The following is a 25,395-nucleotide window of genomic DNA, read 5'->3' as shown; positions in this document are numbered from 1 at the left end:
GAAACTTCAAAAGTGAATCCTACTATGTGACCCAGCCATTCTATTCCTAGGAATTTACTCAAGGAAAATGAAAGCCTATATTCACACAAAGACTTACACATGAATGTTTATCAAAACTTCATTCATAATAGCAAAACTGTAAACAGTCCAAATACTCATCATAGGTGAAGGGTAAGCAAATCGTGGTACATTCATACAATAGAACACTACTCAGCAATAATGAGGAGAGAGCTATTGATACACATGACAACCTGGATGACTCTCAAAAACACTGTGCTGAGCAGAAGAAGCCAAACAGAATAGGGGAACAAATAACCTTTTGGGGCAATGGAAATGCCTATACCTTTTTGGTAATGATTGGTCCAGGTTATTCCTTTAGTACATGTTTTATGGCAAAGATCCATAAACAGTAGACTAGAATATCCCCATTTGGTTCAACCACTTCAAAATCATGAAATAAGCAGAGAGTTGGGGCTTAAGAATTATTTTCACAGAATTTATATCTAAAAACCTTTTCTCAATTAAATTTGGTTCCACTTTTAGGAATCTTGATCTACCAAAGGTCAGTTAATCAGTGAATAAAACCTTTGTTGGCGGGCTTCCCTGGTGGCGCAGTGGTTGAGAGTCCGCCTGCCGATGCAGGGGACACGGGTTCGTGCCCCAGTCTGGGAAGATCCCACATGCCGCGGAGCGGCTGGGCCCGTGAGCCATGACCACTGAGCCTGCGCGTCCGGAGCCTGTGCTCTGCAACGGGAGAGGCCACAACAGTGAGAGGCCTGCGTACCGCAAAAAAAAACAAAAAAACAAAACTTTGTTGGCATAGTCAGGCTTTGCAGGAGACACTTAGTCCTCCGTGCTGTTATCTTTCTTAATTGTGCGTGATGGTTCCTTTACGGATTCTTTCACAGAAATTATAACACCCCAGGCATTAGATTAACAGGAATGGAGATTTTAAGGTCAGACTGGAAAAAGAGACTAAGGAAAATGTCACCAAGCCTTATGTTTGTCACTACAGAATGACATTCTTACAAAGGTGTGTCATTAATTCCTTAAAAAACATTGCATTTGCAATGACGTTAAGAATCCAGCAGTGGATCCTTACAGATATAAATTGATACAGAAATACCTGTGCCTTGATTGTGATGATGGTCACAAGAATGTGTCTACATTTGTCAAAACTCACTGAACTGGACTCTTAGACACATTCGTTTTATGTAAATTATACTTAAGTGAAGTTGGAGAAACACACTAAAGAAGTGATAAATCACTTTAGTTGTGATGGAGTCACATCAGCATTGTTTTACATTTTAGGATCAAGTATTCAGAAACACTTTAAAAATGGGTGAACCTCATAATAATTTATTTTGATAGAATGAAATTATAAGGTGCTTCTCTTTTATCTGCCCCATGAATGGTACAGAAGGCAGTTAATTAGTTGCTTGGGTTCTTTGAGGAATATTTAATTCCTTGTGCCCACATTTTCAACCAGACAGCGAGGAGAGTAAGGCAGCAACCATCTCCATATTCACTTCTTCCTGGACCTCCTCCTGTATTTTAGCAGCAATCATAATTATTAGCAAGAAATGCCATAACATGCCAAATTTCTGAGAAAACAAATTGTTCTTTAGGTTTCTTCAGTGCTAATAATTTGAATCCTACACATACAACAGAATCGGGGCTCATGGAGTTTGTTAGGAATAATGAGCTCTGACTAGGAGTAAATGAGGTAATAAATAGCCCTAGTGAAAGATCTGCCTCAAGTTCATGCAGCAAGGGGGGGTCATTAATTGTCTTACATGCTCACAGTCAAGACCCATTATTGGCTACATAAACCGTTTTTAGTTGCATATACGTTATAAGTACATACGTTAGAAAAAATCCAGGCAACATTATACCTGTTTGTGATAACTGCTGTGTAAGTGACTTTGGACTTTGTTGACTCCCTTGCCCACCAAAAACTCTTCTTCCACCTCTGCCACTTTCCACCCTGCTGTCAAGGCTCCAAGTAAGTTCTGTATGTTACACAGGCCACCTTTGACCTCTGTAGCGTCTCTTCTCTAAATTCATGTGACACTGGAAGTTGGTTTTATTCTTTTGACAAATATCTTTTTTTTTTTTTTTTTTTTTTTTTTGCGGTACGCGGGCCTCTCACTGTTGTGGCCTCTCCTGTTGTGGAGCACAGGCTCCAGACGCGCAGGCTCAGCGGCCATGGCTCACGGGCCCAGCCACTCCACGGCATGTGGGATCTTCCCAGACCGGGGCACGAACCCGTGTCCCCTGCATCAGCAGGCGGACTCTCAACCACTGCACCACCAGGGAAGTCCGACAAATATCTTTTTTGACAATTCTTATGTTAAATTATTTTAAACTTATAAAGCAACTCAATATTTTTCTTATTAATATAATTTGGGTGTTTTGGTACAATCATGTTTCTTTGGAGGCAGGGAGCATGCCAAGTACTTTAAAAATCTTTCCTGTAATGCATAATACAGGATCTTGTATAAATAGATGCTCAAGATATTCTTATTTGAAGAATAATTTTATTCTCTATCATCACGGAGAATTTAACCAAGTAAATTACTGTTTGTTATAGAATCTTTACTTTCCTCTTTGAATTGATTTTATTTGATGTTAAAACTTGTTTGTTTATTGTGCAAAGCTAAAATCCTTTCAAAATATTTCATTTCTCAAAAACTCTAAAAGGTAAATCGTCATCCATTTAAAATCATGCATTATGAGAGATGTAAAATAGTGTTCATTTATGTGAGTCTGGTGTGTAAACATAAGGAAAATGTTTTTCTAAATACATTTTGTCTTTTAAATTTTGTAAATTGACTTGTAGATATCAACGAGTGCTTGGAGGACAATAGTGTTTGCCAGGGAGGAGACTGCATTAATACTGAAGGGTCCTATGATTGTACTTGTCCAGATGGATTCCAGCTAAATGACAATAAAGGATGTCAAGGTACTTCTCTCTCCATCTTTTAAGTTATAATTTACATTATTGTTCAGTTCTGCGTTGCTTCCTGATGACAGTCTGCGGTTTTACCACTTTATATGTAAGTGAGCTATGCCAATTTGTATTTGTATAATATTTTTCTTGAGTCTACATCAAGTACAGGAAGTTCTCGCTTTGCACTGCACCATGTTAACTGAAACTCGTGTTTTGGAACTGTGTCCTAGCTTTGTGTGCTTCTGTGGTGACTGAGATCACCTGTACTTTGCTGTTCCTTCCATGGGCCAACCTTGGTACTTGATTCTAAATTATCTTCTAGCTTTTTTATCTCCTTCATGGGTCTATTTAATTTTGTCCCATAGCTGATATGTATCTGCTTTTTTTTTTTTCCTGATCCCTGTTTTTATCCAATATCCAGCTTCTCCTCTCCCCCAGAAACCTCACTAATGTTTTGGTCACAATTATAGAGGACAGGATTTTATGTTTTTTCAAAGTGCTATCATGTTTAATCTCCTAAACAGCAGTCCTCCTCCCCTTATCTGTGGTTTCACCTTCTGCAGTTTGTTACCCACAGTCAGCTGCAGTCAGAAAATATTAGGTGGAAAATTCCAGAAACAATTCACAAGTTTTAAATTGCTCACTGTTCTAAGTAGTGTAATGAAATCTCATTCCATCCCATTTCATCCCACCCGGAACGTGAATCATCCCTTTGTCCAACATGTCTCATCTGTTAGTCACTGAGTAGCCATCTCCGTCGTCAGATCCACTGTCGAGGTATCACAGTTCCTGTGTTCCAGTACCTCTTATTTTACCTAATAACAGTTCCAGAGCACAAAGGTAGTGATTCAGCAATTTGGATATACCAAAAAGAAGCCATAAAGGTGCTTTTTTTTTTTAAATGAAGAGGTGAAAGTTCTTGACTTACTAAGGAAAGAAAAAAAAATCATGTGTTGAGGTTGCTAAGATCTATGGTAAGAACAAAGAGGGAAAAAGAAATTTGTTCTAGCCTTGTTGTCACCCCTCAAACGGCAAAAGTTACGGCCACAGTGCATAAGTCCTTAGTTAAGATGAAAAAGGCATTAAATATGTACAATAAGATAATTGGAAAGAGAGAGAAATTACATTCACATAACTTTTATTACAGTATACTGTTATAATTCTATTTTTAGTTAGTGTTGTTAATCTCTTACTGTGCCTAATTTATCAATTAAACTTTATTATATGTATGTATAAGAAAAAAGTAGTATCTATAGGTATCCACTGGGAGTCTTATAATGTATCCCCTGGGGGTAAGGGAGGACTGACTGTACAGTGGACACAAGGCACTAATAAGAACACAGCACCGATCACAGCACAGCTTTAACTGAATACCTACTATGTGCCAGTTGCTGAATTACCTTACTTAATTTGTAAAGAATTGAAGAGGCAACTTTTCTTTTATCCATTTTGTGCATGAGTAACTGAAGCTCAGAGAAGTTAATTAGCATGTTCCTCACTAATAAGTAATTGAGCTGAGATTTGAACCCAAGATCTTTCCCCACTCTTTTCTCTACATTGCCATGCCAATTATTGTTACACTTATAGCCAAAGGAAGGAAGACAATGAGATTCAGTGAGTTTTTTTTTTCCCAGTGTAACACATTGAGTTATTGTTGATGCTGGGGTTAAAAAATCAGATTGTCTAGATCATTTGTTCCATCATTTTTAGCTACACCTAACTGCCCCACAGGTTTTCCTATAATTATTAGTCTTAATAAATCCATGCCTTTTTTCCCATTGAAAACTCAAACTTCCCTGTACTCTTATTTATTTCTAATACTGGATAAATTTTTTTTTCTCATTGTTCCTCCGTCATTATGGAACTCTGTAGTGTATCCCAAAGTACATATAAATAAAAGCTTGTTGGAGTCATTTTTTATCCATTGCTACTGGACATGTATGACTTTTTTGTTCTCAGTTGTCATAAATTCTATCCCTCTCACGTGTCCCAAATCACAGTATTCTTAAAAGGGAATATGGTGTCTATTCTCTTAGTTGTGAATATTATACTCTGTGTATCATTATCTACACTCAGCTTTGTGTCCCTGAGGTACAAAAGACATGGGCCTTTGCCTTACTGATCCCAAGATTTAAATATACTGCAGTGTGTACCTCATTTTATATCATATATTTATTTACCTTCAAGGTGAATTTAAATTTTTCAGTATTTTCAATACAGAAATTAAATGTGCTTGGATTTAATGTAGTTGAGAAGAAAGTTTTGAATTATAAATTTATGTGACAATATTTCTATTTGGGGTCTTTTTATATCTTAATAAAATCTTGATTTATATAAAAATGCCAAGAGATACCCCCCAAACCACCTGAATCCTGTTTTTATTACAGACATTTGGGCTTAGAAGTAATATTTTTTCTGTTTCCTCTTGTCACAAATTTTTGACCAAATAGAGGTAAAACCAAGTCTTGTATAAAGAGACCATGATTTCATATTGCAAATTATATGCACTTCTAGAGTTAAAGTGCATAAAACTCATTTAGCCATCTGATTAATTAATTATACTGTCTTCTCTCTGTATATTAAATTTGTGTTTGTGATTTGATAGGAACTCATATGTGACTGCTCCAAACATACGATGTTTTATTGACTATAAATCATTATTAAATTGACTTTGTTCTCAGTCACGTCAGTGATTCCTGATTTCCAGAATAAATTAATGTCTGCTTGAAAAACTTATATCCAAACGAATGAAAAATATTCCTGAAGCGGGATCGAGTACCATTTAAAAAATACTATCTGTGAATATGCTCCATCACCCACCTTCTCTGATTAGAGTCTGTTTATAATACCATGTGCACTCACCTTGTTTTGAATCATTTCTCTTTGCCACGTCACTGGAGGCAGCTTTGTGATCCTTCGCTCTACCTGAAGTTAGTAGCCTACTTCTATCTAATCCCATGATCATGTCAGCATTCTGTACATGGGTGTAGATTTCAGAGTTTGTTTTAATGCTGAAAACATAATTGATGACAATGTGAATAACCGTGGAACATATTTGAATAATAATGCATGATAGGCATAAACTTTAAACCTCACCTAATAATCTGAAGATAGTTCCATATTCAGGAAGGCATTTTCAGTTGAGAGTGTAAGAATCTCTTCCCCCAGCAAAGTTAACGATGTCATACAGACAGCATGGAAATTCTATGTTAATACTCTCTTTAGGAATGTGGCAGCATACATTTGATCTTCAGAACACACTCAGTTTCACGTTTTGACTTACACGTGCCAAATTGTGAATTTCTGTGGAATCTTGGACCTATGAAAGAAACCCAACTTAAATATAGTCTGGCTTTCAGCAGAGTTACTAGCAGCATAGTTTAGAAATGCCTCAATAAGTGCAACCCAGATTGAATGCATATGTTTCTCTGGTTCCAGATATTTGTGTTGTTCTTTCTTGGTGGTTTCCTGGAAAAAAGTCTGGGAATTCATCTTCAGTTCCTGTCATCAGACTTTTTAGACAATTATTTGTTAATCAGTGACTTCTCTTTAAGCAAGAAGTTTATGCCCATTCTTCCCTATGCAAAGTTGCAAAGTCTGACAGCTTTTATAGGGCCATATTGAGTCACAGATAAAATAAGGAGGTGGTCTCGGATAACCTCTAGGGCTCTACAAGATGGATATCGACCTGGGTCTTGATCTCCAGGCCAGTGGAAGTTTATGGCACTTTGTTGCCCAGGTAGAGGGCAACAGATTCTAGGCAGCAGATTGGAAAGAAAGAATGGAGCTAACTGGTAAAAGAAGGTCAGAGTTCAAGAAAGATTACAACCTAAGGTATTATCAGTAGGTAGAGAGGAAACACAGAGTATACCTACCAGAGATTTTATAAAAGAAGTGAAGAATTTCACAGAGTGGAATCATGTTGAGAAATAGTAAAGTAGGAAATGATTCATTGCTCTTCCTTGAAATATTTTAATGACAATTAGAAGAATGGGAGAATTGTTAAGAAAATGAGTAATTCGTATATGATTTCTTAGTTGGGTTCAGCCTTAGATAAGCCAGTTAGCCTGAAATATATGGCAGAAGGAAGGGTAAAGTGTTCAGGCTTGTTAATACAGAGATGCCTAAATCAGTAATATTGCCGGAATTCCTATTACACAGTGAGATCAACAGGGCAAAAAGAAGAGCCCCAGGAGATCCTGGATACGGGGAAAGGGATGACTCTCTGGAGGAGGTGAGCTGCCGGCTTGGTGGCTAAGCATGTTCTAGAGGTCACTAGGAAGGTCCCATCATCTGTACCTTTTCCATGTTCCCATTAAGCTTTACAGTTATTCATGTTGGCTCCTGCCTCCCCTGTTACATTGCGAGCTTCGTAATGGCAAGGGCCCCTTCCTCCTCAGCCTTCTCATAGGAAGCCTTCAGCAAAAGTTTTTAATTGAATTAAAGATGGATTTTTAAGAGGATATGTTGAGGACCTCTTTAGCAAGAGATAAAGAGGAGGACCTAGGAGACTTCAGAAAGATAGGAAAATGACCTTAGTAGGGCTACTGCCTGGATGGTGCCAAGGACCTGTGATACTTTTTATGACCCCCAATTAACTAAGAGAGCCTCAATCAATCACTCTTCAGTTATTAGAGCATGAACAAAACTGAAATTTTTTGGCGGGCAAACATTCATAATACACTGTTCACTTGCTGTGCTAGGAGTTGGGGACTCAGAGTTAAAATATGCAGTTCTCCTTAAGAAGCAGTCAGTGCAAGAGGGACACAGATGAGACAAACAGCATTTAAAATGCAGTGCACATAGGCAGTTGCATGTGTCAGCACCAGTGTGACTAGGTGAACCATTCTCCATGATTCCTTATCTTGTCCACTTTGGGCACTCTTAGCCAGCATAACTAGGATTAGTTTGAAAGAACACTGCATTTACACCCCATACTTCAGGCATTATCAGTGTTTAGGAGTGCATCATCGCCCTGGCTACAGGGAGCATAATCATTCTTCATTGAGGGCAAGCAGAGCATGAGATGGTCAACACAACTACAGCATGATTTGTTCATGGTAACAGTCGCTACCACCTTTTGACTCTTGGTTGTGTTGGGTACTGCATTAAGCGCCTGATGCTCATTCACTAATTTCATCATCACAAAGCTGTGCCAATATTAAGACTTTCCCTGGTATCAAAGACCTTTTTCTTGTACTTTATTTCTTGTATCCATTTTCAGTGAAATATAGATCATAGTCTATTTCATTTGTATATTCAGACATCTGAGAAGTGCCATTTTTGAGCCAAACACTGTAAGACACGTCCAGCCTTGCCCTTAAGGAGTTCACATCCCAGGGATGGATAGGCATGGACATGGGGAGACGTACAGGCCACAGGAGAGTTGTTTGCATGGTGGTGGGAGAGGACAAAGGAGAGCCCAGTATTCACACTGAAGAATATTTCACAGAGGATTTATTTGATTGTAGACCCTCAAGCCTCCAATATGTCTTTTAAAAAAAGGGTACCTTTGGGTTGAAACGATGAAACTGCTTTTTTTTTAGGTTGAAAATGGTTTGAACATTGGCTAGTTCCTGTGATTCAACCTAAGTAGTTTCTCTCTGCTGACAGTCCAACTTGTCTTGTGGTCTGGTGTGTGTACAAACTGTATAGTTGTGCCACCAAATAAGTGTCTGACCATTTTGTAATAGATTTTTCTTCCTGTATGTCTGGTATCATAAGAAAACAAAACAGATTTTTTTCAACTATGTAGAACTCTTCTCAATTCCAGATATTAATGAATGTGAACAGCCTGGACTCTGTGGTCCTCATGGACAGTGTCTAAACACAGACGGTTCTTTTCACTGCGTCTGCGAGCAGGGTTTCTCAATCTCTGCAGATGGACATACATGTGAAGGTAAGACAAACCTTAAGACATCACATAATTATTGCATGATAAAGCAGAGAGGAGATCACTCTCTATTTTAATAGGCAAAGGCTCTGAGACACTGAAAGACACTCATGATTTAAGGCCTTAGAACATGTATGCACCAAGGTGACCCCTACCCGAAATCACAGCTCGGCGTGGCTGGGATTTACAAACAGGATAACCGGCCATTATAATGGTGAAAATACTCACAGGTGATTCCACTACTGGTACTGAATTAACAAGTCAAAATGTGTGGGAGGTGATGATTTTAAGTGCACATGGGAGACCTAAAGGAAAACGGGGGCAACATCCTGATGTAACTCGAGACTCTGCCAGTTTTGATTATGCTTCATATAGACCATCTGAATCATTCTGTTTATAAAAATGCCTTGCTTGATGTTTTCTCTGCACCACTGTCAGCAGAGATTTTCCAGAGTTTTTCCTCTAATATCCTTAGCTCTAAGCCAGTATATTTTTTTATCTATCAGTATTTATTATGTCCTAAAAGCTAATTAACTTGTAAGATGTTAAGATAACACTGTGGGCTTCCCATTGGCAACCTCTGTATGTTTTCAGGGATACAGCTCTGGTTATATTCATAAGATTTATATCTTGATGACTTATTATAGTTTGATAAATTGAGGAATAATTCATCTGAACCTTTATAAAAGTAAACCGAGAAGATTCCTATAATCATAATTTTTAATCCATCCCTTTGTGAATCTAGGTTATCAAAACCCAGCTATGTTTTAAAGAAGTATGAAGGTTTTGTTCTGGGCCTATGATAGGATCCAAATGCTTTGCTCTAAAAAATAGTGCAGCAGGAAGTGTATGCTCTCCTTACCCATACCACAGTGGAATCAAGCCGAGGAACGGCAACCAGGTTCATCTGAAACTAATTATTATATTGGGAAGAATAAACTGATCTTATAAAAAGCAGGAGATTGTTGAAATTGCTCTCTTGCTGAGCAGACAAAACATTGATACCAGATTTGGTTTCAAGTGAAAGAGAGATAGTGCAGGGTGGGGTTTAAACAAGCAGCTTCTGAGGGGTTTGAAAGTGATCAAAAGTGGGGAAATGGAGAAAAAATCATAAAGATGGCCATGAGAGGTTTACTCCATGTTTCAGTGGTTCGAGTTTTAATTAATTTTATATTTAGAGCTCTTAAGAAAGACAGGGCATGAATGCATACATTCTGGGGGGATCACAGTATCCCTCCCTGGTGGAGGGAATAGGGTACTAGCCCCTCTGAGTCACGGACGAAAGGAATTTGCAGAATGCACATTTCCCTGCCTTCTAGAAAGGTGCAGGTTTGCTTCTTCAGCTAGCTCTAAAACATGGATAGTAAGGGCTTCCTTTGCTGAAAAATGGTCCCGGTTACAACTGCCAATAGCTGTGCCATGCAAAAACTATATTCAGAAAAAATGTAAGTCACCTCAAGTGCTCACCAGTCAAAGCCATTGCTCCAGAAGAATATACCAATATAAGCATATTCACATTTATTTTTTCTTTTGTACTTTATAATTTTTCTTTAATTCTGTATCTTTTAAAATCCTGATTTCTGCAACTCCAGAGTTACATAATCATTCTAATTTAGTTGCAGTTCTAATTTTGTTAGTCATTTACTTGGCAGAGATTTGAATTTTAAAATGTGCTTTTAGAAAACTTCCAGTGCTTTGTAAATTACTGTACTTTAGTATACTGTCTTTGACACTTGTTCCATATTTTTTACTCCAGAATCTGGACAGTTTTACAAAAAAAAAGTAGATAATTTAGAATATTGTGCTGATATATGGCAGTATAACTAGAAAGCTCCCTAATTATTAGGCATGTTAATCTCTTTTTAGAATAAGCTTTGCAAGATTTTCATTTTTTGTGGTCTTAATCCAATATATTAAACTGGTCCAAATTTTTTGTTGTTGGACTTAGTCTGAAACTTGTGACAGTAGCAGTATGTCCTGATTCTACCTTTGACAGTGGTGTAGGACGAAGCTAGTCCATGTGATGGGGATTTAGCTATGGAGGTGATGTGCATAGGACTTGAATTAACATTGAGAAGTGGCTGGCACCCTTATTTCAGGCCCATCCACCAGCTTACTTCCGAACTTCTAATTAAAGCAGTTGAAGCCACGTGGACGTGTGAGGGCTGGCATACCCTGCTTTAAGCAGGGCTGAAGGAATCCCACCCAGCTGAGGGAAGAAGGGCCCTTCCCTGATTTCCTATGACTTGGAGAGTTGTCAGCATCTCTGCACAGTTATTGAACCACAACGAAGAGGTGTACTCTGTCAGCATGAACTGTCTCAGGTATCAAGTAGCATGGCCGATTCTTTGGAAATACAAACAGCACCACTGGCTCCTTCCTTTCCCTTATGTATGTGCTGCTCTGGGAGCACATATGTGGGAGAGGATGGAGAAACATCTTGTTTTTTCTATGTGAGATGAGGAACAACAGTGTCATTTGAAGTTTGAGTGGAGTGGGTAGGAAGTGATGGGTGAGCAGCTATTTATTTATTCATTCCCTCAGCAGTGACAGAGTGCCTGTCTTGTGCCAGGCACCATTACTGTTCCGAGGGCAAGACGCACCCTGTTCTTGTCCACATGGAGCCTACGTTCTAGGAAGGGATTCAGGGATCAATAAGTAAATAGTACATATAGAAAATTACGTTGTTGTATTTAAATAATGTAACATGGTTATACTTTATGGATACACATAAGTGCAAGGTATGGCATGCCATATATAATTTATAATGCACAGGGTTTTTTTCCCCAAGTCCTACATGTGGATGTCAGGAAAGTGCAGGGAAGCAGGACCCTTCTGATTTACTTCCACCTCGGTAGTTCTCGGTAATTCTTTCTTTTCTTCTCATAACTGCCGTTCATCTTTTCCTGCCACCTCCTTTGCACCCTCTAGCCAGAGCTTTTATCTTGTGTAGGAAAACAAAGGAAATTTTTTCTTCTTTCATTCAGCTCACTGTTTTATATTTCAATTTATCTTATCGATTTGTTGTAAAAAGTTACAATTCTTTGGCTCCTTTCATTTTCCCCACTTTTTAAATGGCAGCATTTTAATTCATAGGAAAAATATGTATCATCCCGTTTATAAGCTGACTCAGGGTTTGGTTTCTTCATCATCAGCAGAATGTGAGTGAGTGGGAAGAAGAATAGGGAAACTTGTGACTGTACCCTCAGTGTCACCATGTCTGTCCCCTGACTCCCATAGAGAAATGCCTCCTGGTCTCTGACTTGGCATCACTCCATTCACATGCCTCTGGGCAGGCTGCTCTTGGCCAGGGATGGCTGTGCTCTCCCAGTTGGGTGTCCAGGTTGACTGAGACCTTGTATGACAACAAGTAGAATTGGGGACATTGGGCATCTCTGGACCCCACTGTGCTTTCTAGTCTGTTCACGTAATAGACTGGGCACACTGGTCTAGCAGGGACCTCAGAGGAGCCTGGCAACACAGAGGGAGCATTGGTGACTTACGGAACCTGCTTAGTCATGGCTAATTAGGCCTCCAAACCATGACCAAAATCACTCCCTAAAGCCCTGTCCTTTAGAAAGAAGCCTCATTCATTCATCCATTTGACAAATATTTATTACGTGTGTGCTATGTACTGGCCACTCTTCTAGGAACTGAGGCTGTGTCAGTGAACAAAAAAAGAGTTTTTTGGAGGCAATAAACTAATAAGCAAACTACGTAATATGCTAGACAGTGATAAACCCCATGAAAAAGAGCGGAGTAATGGGGTGCTGAGGGCTAGAGTGAAGAATGGAAGCTGGTATAATACAGACTAGGGTAGTCACAATGGGCTGTTCTGCCTCTGTAATATGGGTTAATGAAAGTAATACTAAAATTGTGTCTGAGTAACAGATAAAGCCATATTAAGTGCCTTTCTTTTTCAAACTGATCATCTCCTGGCTAAGTGATAATAGCCTGTCAATAAATAGACAAGAGGACATGAGATCATCTGCTAAAGGCCTTTTGCCAATTACCAACATGAGTTCTGTTGTCCAGACAGGGGAATAAAAAATCAGGGTACAACACCAAGAGCAAACCCTAATGTGAATTATCGGCTTTGGGTGATCATGATGTGTCAGTGTAGGTTCATCAGTTGTAACAAATGGACCCCTCTGGTGGGGGATGTTGACAGTGGGTGACGCTAGGGGAGGGTTTTGGGAAAACAAGGGGAATATGGAAACTTTCTGTGAAATTTTACTGTGAACCTGAAACTGCTCTTTAAAGTCTGTTTTTAAAAATCAGGCATTCCTGGCATTACCTGTTCTTCATCAGAAAAAAAAAAATCAAAACCTTTAAGTTCGTCTATATTCGACTGCTATCTTTTTCTCCCCTGAATTTTGTTGTTTATTTCTCACTTTTCACAATAATACCCCAGATGGAGTGTGTGATCAGGAACTTCTCTCATATTCAAAACAACTCTCATATTGATTTAAAAATTGAGAACTATAGGATTGGAAGGGGACTTCTTAGAACATCTAGGCTGAACTCTGAATCCCAAAGCACTCAAAGAATCAAGTCCTATTGTTGAACAGCTGTAAAGGCTCTAATCCTGTAACCTATTTAGATGTCTACCATAAACCACTTCTTGCTAACTCATTCATTTGGAAGGGAAAACACAACAACTGCAAGTGGTAAGGAAGGCTAGTGTCTTGAAGTTGACTGAGAACAGTGATATCAGAAAGATTAAAAGAAGTTGGGTCCAAACTCTTAGGCCAATTTTGTGTTCGCTGGGAACCAGAAAATACAGTAAAGGCAACCTTTGCCAAATCAAAGAAATAAAAACGAACTGGGAGCTAGTGTGGTTTTGTTTTCAGACTTTGAGGTACATTTTCTGTGAACAGTGTAGAAAGAAAGTATACCGCAAAAAAAAAAAAAAAAAAAAAAAAAGAAAGTATAAAACCATTGTTGACAACACTCCAAGGCAGTTGGTGGTTTTGTGGCATGGAGATAGAACTTTATGTCTATCACCGAAGAGAAAATATTTTTGAAAATGACTTAGCCAAGTAGGACATTGAAGTACCCTGACACAATAATATATTACATCTGGCTGCTTGGCACAAAGATTTTTAGGGTTTTTTTTTTTAGTACTTTTAGAGTTGGAAACTGAAAAGCCCAGTAAGAGAACACAGCCTGGAGTGTTGCTTTTCTAAAGACAGGGAATTCAGCTTAACAACAGGATCCTTTCCCTCCCTTGTGTAAAAAAGGATCAGACAACATTCCAGGTAAGGAAGGGAAGTGGCTTCTTGCTGTAAAGGCTACTGTTCTTCACACTCACTCCTCCTGTGAATGTCCTTCTGCAGAAGTGAATGAAATGGATGATGAAATCATTAGGGAGAGAGCTGAGGAAATCTTGCTGGAATAAGCTGCTTTTGGACCTGGAATACATATTTTCCATGCATTGTTTGATTGTCCTCCATATATGAACATTTTTATAAAGAAATTCATAATGGTAGCAAAAAAAATTCAAGAGCTCTTCCTAAGCCTTTTATCGCTGCTGACCTTTTAAAACCCCAGAGCTATGGAAAATCATCTGTTCATAGAAGAAGTAAACACTTTTCCTTGCAGCCAAAAAAATAGACATGAAACTGCCAGAAAGGGAAGTCTGTGAATAGGCGGGCTGCCCCCACACTTCCTACTGTGGCCCCCCCACCCCCAGCTCACGTCTGAGGCACCAAGAGCTTCCTGCATCTACTTTGACCAGTCTTCTGATGTCATCAACAACCCACGTTCTTGAGAGATCATGGAAGGTTGTTGTGAATAATATTTTTATACTTTAGACCTACATTGTAATGCTTAATATATTGATTCCAGAATCAGTTACTTTTTAGGCATCTAACAGAGAATATCATATGGTTGTCTTGGACGCCCAGTGTGAGTGGACTGGAGATACTTCACATGTCTGATTTCATGACTTTATTAAAACAACAGCAGTAATAGTAATAGCCAGCATTCACTGAGTTCTTGTTAGGAGCCAGGCACTATGCTAAGCGCGTTGTACCCATTTTCTCTTTTAATCTTTACGACAAACCTATAGGTAGGTTAAGAACTAATTGGTATGCTTTTGGCTGCAATGAGCAGCTTACTATAAAGAAATTTATTATACTAATAGAAGTGCAGAGATTGTCAGCTCTCATCTACTATAGGTCTTTATTTAACGTCACTTTCTCAGTAAGCCCTTTTTTTTCCATTTTTTTAAGTATAGTTGACTTACAATGTGTTAATTATTGCTGTACAGCAAAGTGATTCAGTTATACATATATATACATTCTTTTTTATATTCTTTTCCATTATGGTTTATCATAGGATATTGAATATAGTTCCCTGCGCTATACAGTAGGACCTTGTTGTTCATCCATTCTATATATAATAGTTTGTATCTGCTAATCCCAAATTCCCAATCCATCCCATTCCCACCCTCCTCCCCCTAGGCAACCACCAGTCTATTCTCTATGTCCCTGATTCTATTTCTCTTTCATAGACAGGTTCATTCGTGTCTTTTTTTTTTTTTTTTTTTTTGCGGTATGCGGGCCTCTCACTGCCGTGGCCTCTCCCGCTGCGGAACACAGGCTCCGGACGCGCAGGCTCAGCGGCCACGGCTCACGGGCCCAGCCGCTCTGCGGCACGTGGGATCCTCCCGGACCGGGGCACGAACCCGTGTCCCCTGCTTCGGCAGGCGGACTCTCAACCACTGCGCCACCAGGGAAGCCCTGTGTCATATTTTTGATTCCACATATAAGTGATATCATGTGGTATTTGTCTTTCTCTTTCTGACTTATGTCACTTAGTATGATAATCTCCAGTTGCATCCATGTTGGTGCAAATGGCATTATTTTGTTCTTTTTTATGGCTGAGTAGTATTCCATTGTATATATGTACCACATCTTCTTTACCCATTCATCTGTCAGTAAGCCCTTTTCTAACCACCCTTTCTCACCTTCACTCACCCCCAACATTCCCGTTCCCAGTTCTTTTTCTTTTAACTACTTTATTCTCCTTCTGTGTCTTATCTATTATTTATTGTCCGACCCCCCTGCTAGACTCTAAGGCTGATAAGACAGGAATCTTCATCTGTTTTGTTTACTACTTTGTGCCATTAATTAGGGCCCAATAAATACTTTGTGAACGAATGAAGGGATGATAAACTGTCTGTAACTCATCCTGGACTGTCAGGAAACAGACATAATTGAGTGTGTTGTGCACTTCTGCGAAGCCTTCCCTTTTTTTTGAGAATTTAATTCCCTAAAGCATACCCTGCTTAGTAATTTGGTGCAGCAGTGGTTAAGAAGTTAGGCTCTGGAGTCTGAGTATACATGGGCTTGAACTCTTGCTCCAGCACTTCCAAGTTGTGTGGACTTGAGTAGGCTGAGTAAGAGGCTCACATGCCTCAGTTCCCCACTGCATGATGAGGATAAAATACAGCACCTATGTGGAGTTTGTTGGGAGATGTAAGTATGTTGATATGTGTTGGCAAGTATCAACTTAGAATGCAGCCTGGCCCCTAGAACATGCTCGATGAATGTGAATTATTGTTAGTATTTTAGCACTTCTTACATGGGCACTCTAGTTATTGCTGTTTGTTTCCCTTAATATGTGGGCACCTAAAAGGAAGGGGACATTTAACATCTATTTATTTTATTTTTTGTGTGTGTGTGTGGTACGCAGGCCTCTCACTGTTGTGGCCTCTCCCGTTGCGGAGCACAGGCTCCGGATGCGCAGGCTCAGCAGCCATGGCTCACGGGCCCAGCCGCTCCGCGGCATATGGGATCCTCCCAGACCGGGGCACGAACCCGTATCCCCTGCATCGGCAGGCGGACTCTCAACCACTGCGCCACCAGGGAGGCCCGACATCTATTTATTTTTATATGATGTGTGCTTAGAAAATATACAACGCACAGTTGTATTGTTTGTGAATTAAATTGTTTGGTAGTTATAAGTCCAGGTCTGGATATAAACAAATTACTATATTTTTTCCTTTTTTTTTTTTTTTTTTGCGGTACGTGGGCCTCTCACTGTTGTGGCCTCTCTCATTGCGGAGCACAGGCTCCGGACACACAGGCTCAGCAGTCATGGCTCACGGGCCCAGCCGCTCTGCGGCATGTGGGATCCTCCCGGACCGGGGCACGAACCCGTGTCCCCTGCATCAGCAGGCAGACTCTCAACCACTGCGCCACCAGGGAAGCCCTTTTCCATTTTTAAACCCCCAATTTTATTAAAGTCACATAGAATATGGTACAGTAACTCATTTATACATAATTTGCTTTAAATTCCTCACCCTTTGTGTTCCCTAAGCATTACATGTGACTAACTTTCCCCACTCACCTCTGAGGTATTTCAAGTTTTTAAGTGTTTGATGTGTCAATTGCCAGTAAACTGATCGCTCATGCTAATGCTTATTTGTATTTAAGTATTGACACTGTTATTTCTAGAGGTACACTGTCTATCTTCTGTGGATTCATAACTAATCTTTCTTGGCTTCCTGTTTGAATATAGAAAGAGAAAAATTAGAATAGGGAAAAAAAATGGGAATCTTTTTGGCTGATCTTGTATTGCCTCTGGGGCCCAAGTGTCAAAAAGATGAATCTGGGGTTTGATGTATTTGGCCTGTGCTTAGCGTTTTCTCCCAGTCTCACTGGCAGCACCTCTTAGTGTAAGAGACACTATATGAGAAGGGAAAATGTACAGCATGACTCTGAAGTTAGAATGAAATATTTTTTAGAAAAGCTCAGATGTTAAAAATGTAAAACCATTAAATGAATGCAGAGATAATCCAAACGGTTATAAATTGACCTGATGAGACAAAATGGTGCGTTTTAAAAACTGATACAATGTAAAAACACACATAGTATCTTTTTCAAGTAATTGTGGCAGGAGAAATATGCAATTGGAGTTCAGGATATTTTCCACGAGTATCTAAAGAACTTTTTCTTAATGGCATGGAATTTATTCAAAATGGAGAATTTATTCAAATACTCCACTTTTTGTGATATTCCATTATATGATGGTGAATGAGGATTATTCTTTACCTTTGGGAGTAGAAAAGTGTTTTTTAAAAGCTTTCTTCCAGTTTCTTCTCTTTAAATTTTCAGAAATGTTTTTTTCTGTGGCAAATTCAAATCCTTCTCATTCAGTTTCCCAGTTTTTATATAACATTTTTTCAGTCCATCGTGGGAAGAAATAGGAAGAAAATGGCTTTTTAAGTTCAGAAATCACTTTGATTCTCTTTCTCTCAAAAGAAGCATGGATGATTTATTGTGTTTACAAGTTTTGCTTTTGTGAAAAGAAAAAGTGTTTGGTGTCTCATTAAAAATATACTATCGGGGGCTTCCCTGGTGGCGCAGTGGTTGAGAGTCCACCTGCCGATGCAGGGGACACGGGTTCGTGCCCCGGTCCGGGAAGATCCCACATGCAGCGGAGCGGCTGGGCCCGTGAGCCATGGCCGCTGAGCCTGCGCGTCCGGAGCCTGTGCTCCGCAACGGGAGAGGCCACAACAGTGAGAGGCCCACATACCGCAAAAAAAAAAAAATATATATATATATATATACTATCGGGCTTCCCTGATGGCGCAGTGGTTGAACGTCCGCCTGCCGATGCAGGGGACACGGGTTCGTGCCCCGATCCGGGAAGATCCCACGTGCCGCGGAGCGGCTGGGCCCGTGAGTCGTGGCCGCTGAGCCTGCGCGTCCGGAGTTTGTGCTCCGCAACGGGAGAGGCCCCAACAGTGAGAGGCCCACATACTGCAAAAAAAAAAAAAAAATATATATATATATATATATATATATATATATATATATATATATACTACCTTTTCAGCTTAACTCAGAGTTTTTCCTTTAAATGTCACAGATACTCAGTTTTGGATTTTCACCGATAATACCAAGGTTTTATCGTAATTGAACAAACATCTGGTGCTTGCAGTGGCTTCCCCAGGCAGCACCTCTCCCCTCCACCTGTGTCTCCATTTTCTGAGGGGAAAGATCTGTACCCAGCGCAAACTGCAGGCTTTCAGAGCTGTTTAATGACACAGATGCCCTTTCCAGCTACAGAACCTGAGGAGAAGTGAGACAGACCACTTTCCCCATTTTCTTAAGTCTTTCACTGCATGAGTTTGTTAATCCGGTTTGAAATGTGAAAGCCAAAACACTCTTCTGAAGTTTTTTCTAAAGCAGTTGACCTAAAATTATTTCATTCATGAGGATTTTCATCCTTGGCCTTATTTTGAATAATAGAGATAATCTTCTGTACATTTATTCCACTTCCTTGTCTTCAAAAGCCAAATGGAAATGAGAAGGGACATAATTTAAATACTTGAAAAATTCTTAGGACTTTTTGGGGTCTTAAAAAAACCCACAAAATTTTAAAACTCATTAATTTTATATTTTACCCTCATGAAGAAGAACATTTACTAGCTGTATTAATTTTAAACTTATGAAAGGGCATGTGGGGTGGAGAAAGAGAGGAGAACTAGGAACCCACTCTCAGCATTTCAGATGCACGTGGGAGGGAGTGTTGCCAGTAAGGGCCTGGGGAGCTGTACTGATCCAGATCAATCATCATTAATGCTTAATAGTCAAATATGACCTCCCTTTTCACATCACATGTTTCTGTTTAAATATTCATGATTCCTAAAACCCTATATCCTAGAACATTAGGATTCCAGTCTGTTCTGGACATACAGCAATGCTGTTATAATTCTAAGAAAATGATTTTAAAATTCATTCCATAGTAATTCTCCATCACCTACGAGACAGAAAATAGTAGCATAGTCTGGACAGTATTCAAATGATTCCCTTGACTTGCAGTGGGTCACATAGAAATTTTAAAATTTTAAGAAAAGATATTTTGTGTTACATTGGTTCTCTTATTTTCACCTGTGTTCCTACTTAAGAAAAAACAGAAAAATAACGACTTCATTTGCATATGGAAGAAATTTAAGTGTCAGAGTATTTGAATGGCTTACAATGGACAGGTAGTGAGTGGTGACCAGGATTGCTACTTAGAGTCCCTTAATATTTTAGTCTAATAAGTATATATCTCTTACCAAGGAGAAAGGGAGACAGAATGAGCTTTTGAATGTGTAAGATGGTCTTTAACCAGGAAATATAGCAGTGTGGATTGGCTTTTTTTTTTTAAGTAAATTTTTTTAATTGCTTAAAATATATAAAGAAAAGTGCATCAGTCATAAGGGTACTTTTGATAAACTTTTACAGAGTGAGCACACTTGGTAATGAGCCCCTTGAATGCTCTCTCAAGCTTCTTCCTGATTATTACGCATCCCCCTGCCCAATACCCATACACAGCAGTAACCACTATTTTGTCTTCATTACTATGGCTTTGTTTTGCCTGTTTTTGAACATTGTATCAGTGGAATTATGTAGTAGGTACTCATTTGTGTCTGGCTTATTTCATTCAACATTATGCTTATAAACTTCACCTGTGTTATATGTAGCAGTACTTCATCTTCAGTGCTGTACAGTATTTCATTGTATGAATATACTACAATTATGTATCCATTCTGTTGATGGCCATTTGGATTTCTTCAAGTTTGGGACTGTTGTAAATAAAGCCTTAGTAATCATGAACATACCTTTTGGTGGATGTAATCACTAATTTCTGTTGGATATTACCTGGTAGTGTAATTTATAGGTCATAGAACATATGTATGTCTCATTTTCATAAATACAGCCAGTTTTTCAGACTACCAATTTACACTGCCACCAGTTAAGTGTGAGACTTCCAGTGCCACATCTTGTCAACAGTTGGAATTGTCAGTCCTTTTAAAGGTTAGCCATGCTGAGTAATGGTATCTCCCTGTGGTGTCAATTTGCATTTCCCTTGTGAGGACTGATGTGCAACAACTTTTCATACCTTTATATTGGCTCTTTCAGAATTGTTTCATTTGTCTACTTCTGTATAACAGACCTCTTCAAAAGGAGGTACCCTACACAACAATTCTCTCCATGGTAACTTCAGTTGAACCCAAGTTCTTAATTTTAATGAAGTCCAGTGTTTTCATTATTTCATTTGAGATCAGTACTTATTGTGTCCATAATCTTTGCAAACCCTGAAGTCATTATGATACCTTTTATATTTTCTTCTGAAAGCTCTATTTTATATTTTACATTTGGAATCTGTCCTTGCCATGAAATTGATTTTTGCATATGGTGCGAAATAGAGGTCAAGATTTATTGGGTTGGCCAAAAAGTTTGTTTGGGTTATGGCGCCATCTTCTGGGAAAACCCGAACTCAATACTTTTTTTCCTGTGTCCGAACTTTTTGGCCAGCTCAATACTTTTTTCCTATGTCCATTTGGGTCATGGCTGTTTGAGAAGAGCAGCCTTTTCCCACTGATCTACACTGGTAACTCTGTTACGAAGCATGTGGTCAAATATATATGGGTCTATTTCTTCCTCATTCTATCCATAGGTTTACTTATCTACCCTTGCTCCAATAGCATACTCTCTTAATTACAGTGGCTTTATAATCAATTTAAATATATGGTGCTGCAAATTCTAAATTGTTATATTTTGTTGTCCACTGAGATTGTCAGGCCTATTCTTGGCCCTTTTCATTTCTATATAAGTTTTATAATCAGCTTATCAATTTTCACCCAAAAAAAACTCTGCTGGGATTTTGTTTGGAATTGCATTGACTCAACAGGTCAATTTGGGAAGATTTCACATTTTACCGTATTGAGTCTTCCAATCCTAAATAAGACATATCCCTCAATTTGTTTAGGTTTTCTTTCATTTATCTTGGTGTTTCATTACAGCTTTTTTGTGTAAGGTCTTACACAACATTTTTAGACTTATGCCTAGGTTTTTAATATTTTTGTACTGTAGTGAATGGTACTTAAAGTAGGTTTTTTTACCCTTATAATTGTTACTAGTGCATAGAGCTACATTTGATTTTTGTACATTGACCTTGTATCTATTACCTTACTAAATTTACTTGTTATTTCTAGTAGTTTATCTGCAGATTCTTTTGGATTTTGTACATAAACCATTATGTTGTAGATGAAAAAGTATTTACTTATTTTCTTTTGATAATTATACTTTTCTTATCTTAGTCTTTCTAGGACCTCTACTACATAAAGGTTGTGATAGCTAGCTTCTTTGTCTCATTCCTGATCTCAGAAGGGAAAGCATTTAATATTTATGTATGGTGTTTGCCATAGTTTTGTTTTTGTTTTTAATATGTACTCTTTATCAGATAAGGAAATTCTTTTCTATTTATGATTTGCTAAGTCTTTATTATGAATGGTTTTGAATTGTAATAGATGCTTTTTCTGTGTCTATTTAAAAAATTATTTTCTCCTTTATTCTGTTAATGTGAATTGCATGGACTGATTTGTTTAAACAAGATGAAAGTTTGTTTCTCTCTATGTAGCTGTTCAAGAACAAGTAATTGAGCGTTCAGAATGCAAGTGTACAGCACTGGAACCCAGACCATAGCTGTTTTATTCTGCTGTCCTTGACATGTGGTTTCCATATCATGGTCCAAGATGGTAGCTCTAGTGGTCACCATCACATGTGCATTCCAGCCATATTAATTTTTTTTTTAGTGAAAATACCCTTGCATTCTTACCATAAACCCATTAGTCATGATGTATTAGCCTTCTTACATATCCCTAGAGGCAAACTGATAACACTTTTTTAGAATATCTACATCCGTGTTCATGTAAATTTTCCTTCCTCTTAATGTCCTGGTAAAGTTGTGGAATCATGGTGGTTCTGGTTTCATAAAATAAGTTGAGAGTATCCCTTCTTTCTGATTTTCTGAAAAAAGTATGTGTTAAATTGGTATTACTTTTTCCTCGGATTCCTTGAAGAATTTACAGGTAAAGTCATTTGTGCCTGGAATTTTTGGTTTTGTTTTATTTTGGGGGTGTGTGTGTTATGAAAGTTTTTAAACTGTAGTTAAGATGTACTTAAAAGATAAAATAACATTGTTTTTTGACTTTTCATGTCAGTTTTGGTAACTTTTGTTTTTCAAGGAATCTATACACTTTAGGTAAAATTTCCAGTGCACTGGCACAAAGTTGTTCATAATATCATCTTCTTATCTCTTCCTAATGTCAGTAGAATGTGTAGTAATGCCTTCCATTTTTTATTTTAGTAATTTATGCTTTCTCTGTTTTGCTCTCAGTCTTCCTAGGGGGTATTGGTCTTTGCAAAGAAACAACTTTCTTTTGTTAAGTTTTCTTTGTTTGCGATTATATTAATTTCTGCTTTTATACTTTTTCTTTTTACTTTCTTGGGGTTTAATTTGTCCTTAATTCTAACTTCTTGTGATTGATCCTTGGATCACTGGATTTCAAACTTTTCTAATATATGTATTTATGACTAAGAATGGCTTTACTGCATTCACAAGTTCTGATGTTTTTTTGTTATTCAGATAAAAATATTTCAAGTCCATTTTCTTTGACCAATGAATTATTTAGAGTTGTTTTGTTTAATATCTAGAAATTTAGAGATTTTTCCTTATCTTTTTGTTATTAATTTCTATCTCTAGTCAGCTAAACATACTTTCAATGACTTCAATCCTTAAAGTTTGTTGTGGCTCAGAATATGGTCACTTTTAGTAACTATCTCTTGTGTACTTGAAAGCAATGTATATTCTGCATTTGGACCTGTGTATATATATATTTTTTTTTTTTTTTTTTTTTTTTTTTTTTTTTTTGTGGTATGCGGGCCTCTCACTGTTGTGGCCTCTCCCGTTGCGGAGCACAGGCTCCGGATGCGCAGGCTCAGCAGCCATGGCTCACGGGCCCAGCCGCTCCGCGGCATATGGGATCCTCCCAGACCGGGGCACGAACCCGTATCCCCTGCATCGGCAGGCGGACTCTCAACCACTGCGCCACCAGGGAGGCCCTGGACCTGTGTATATTAATTGGGATCAGTTTGTAAATTGTATTGTTCATATCATCTATATCCCTATTGTTTTTTTTTGCCTGCTTATTACATAATTTACTGAGGGAGTATTTTATAATCTCCATTATTATGGAGATTTGTTTCTAATTTTAGTTTTCTGGATTTTGTTTTATATATTTTCTGACACTGGAATTAAATATAGAGTTTTTGTATCCTCCTGGTGGATTGAACCTTTCATCCCTTTGAAATGTCACTATTTGTCTCTATCAGTGCATCTTACCTTTAAATCTACTTTATCTTTCATATAGCTACATATGCTTTCAGTTAAATTTTGCACAATTTATCTTTTTTTTAACATCTTTACTGGAGTATAATTGCTTTACAATGGTGTGTTAGTTTCTGCTTTATAACAAAGTGAATCCGCTATACATATACATATATCCCCATATCTCTTCCCTCTTGTGTCTCCCTCCCTCCCACCCCTCTAGGTGGTCACAAAGCACTGAGCTGATCTCCCTGTGCTATGTGGCTGCTTCCCACAAGCTATCTATTTTACATTTGGTAGTGTATATATGTCCATGCCACTCTCTCATTTTGTCCCAGCTTACCCTTCCCCCTCCCCATGTCCTCAAGTCCATTCTCTAGTAAGTCTGCGTCTTTATTCCCGTCCTGCCCCTAGGTTCTTCATAACCTTTTTTTTTTTTTAGGTTCCATATATATGTGTTAGCATATGGTATTTGTTTTTCTCTTTCTGACTTACTTCACTCTGTATGACAGTCTCTAGGTCCATCCACCTCACTACAAATAACTCTGTTTCGTTCCTATTTATGGCTGAGTAATATTCCATTCCATATATGTGCCACATCTTTATCCATTCATCTGTCAGTGGACACTTGGGTTGCTTCCATGTCCTGGCTATTGTAAATAGAGCTGCAATGAACATTGTGGTACATGACTCTTTTTGAATTATGGTTTTCTCAGGGTATATGCCCAGTAGTGGGATTGCTGGGTCATATGGTAGTTCTATTTTTAGTTTTTTAAGGAACTTCCATACTGTTCTCCATAGTGGTTGTATCAATTTACATTCCCACCAACAGTGCAAGAGGGTTCCCTTTTCTCCACACCCTCTCCAGCGTTTATTGTTTGTAGATTTTTTGATGATGGCCATTCTGACTGGTGTGAGGTGATACCTCATTGTAGTTTTGATTTGCATTTCTCTAATGATTAGTGATGTTGAGCATTCTTTCATGTGTTTATTGGTAATCTGTACATCTTCTTTGGAGAAATGTCTGTTTAGGTCTTCTGACCATTTTTGGATTGGGTTGTTTGCTTTTTTGATATTGAGCTGCATGAGCTGCTTGTAAGTTTTTGAGATTAATCCTTTGTCAGTTGCTTCATTTGCAAATATTTTCTCCCATTCTGAGGGCTGTCTTTTCGTCTTGTTTATGGTTTCATTTGCTGTTGCACAACTTATCTTTTCCTGTCTTTCTTTGTTCTTATATTGAACGTTCTTTCTCTTGTAAAAAGGATATATTAGTTCTTGTCTAATTCATGTTGACAATCTTTGTCTTCTAATTGGAGAATTTAGTTTGTATACATTTAATTACTGGTATTTGAGAGGTTCAAATCTGTACCTAATT

The 25,395-nt window shown here is 38.4% G+C and overlaps 1 protein-coding gene across 24 annotated transcripts in view; it reads left to right on the top strand.

The window, feature by feature from the left end:
* Positions 1-25,395, top strand: part of LTBP1 (latent transforming growth factor beta binding protein 1) — a gene marked incomplete at its 5' end in the record, with an annotated part of 437,494 nt that overhangs the window by 348,652 nt on the left and 63,447 nt on the right. For all 24 annotated transcript variants that reach the window (XM_079721395.1, XM_079721384.1, XM_079721394.1 and 21 more), the window contains 2 exons: positions 2,843-2,965; positions 8,727-8,852. In XM_079721395.1, coding sequence (XP_079577521.1) covers positions 2,843-2,965; positions 8,727-8,852 — 249 coding nt within the window. The remainder of the gene's footprint in view (positions 1-2,842; positions 2,966-8,726; positions 8,853-25,395) is intronic.

The sequence above is a fragment of the Hyperoodon ampullatus genome (assembly GCF_949752795.1).
Source record: "Hyperoodon ampullatus genome assembly, chromosome: 15".
NCBI classification, from domain to species: Eukaryota; Metazoa; Chordata; class Mammalia; order Artiodactyla; family Ziphiidae; genus Hyperoodon; species Hyperoodon ampullatus.
The sequence above is the reverse complement of the archived record's forward strand: the minus strand, read 5'-3'. Positions and strand labels throughout refer to the sequence as shown.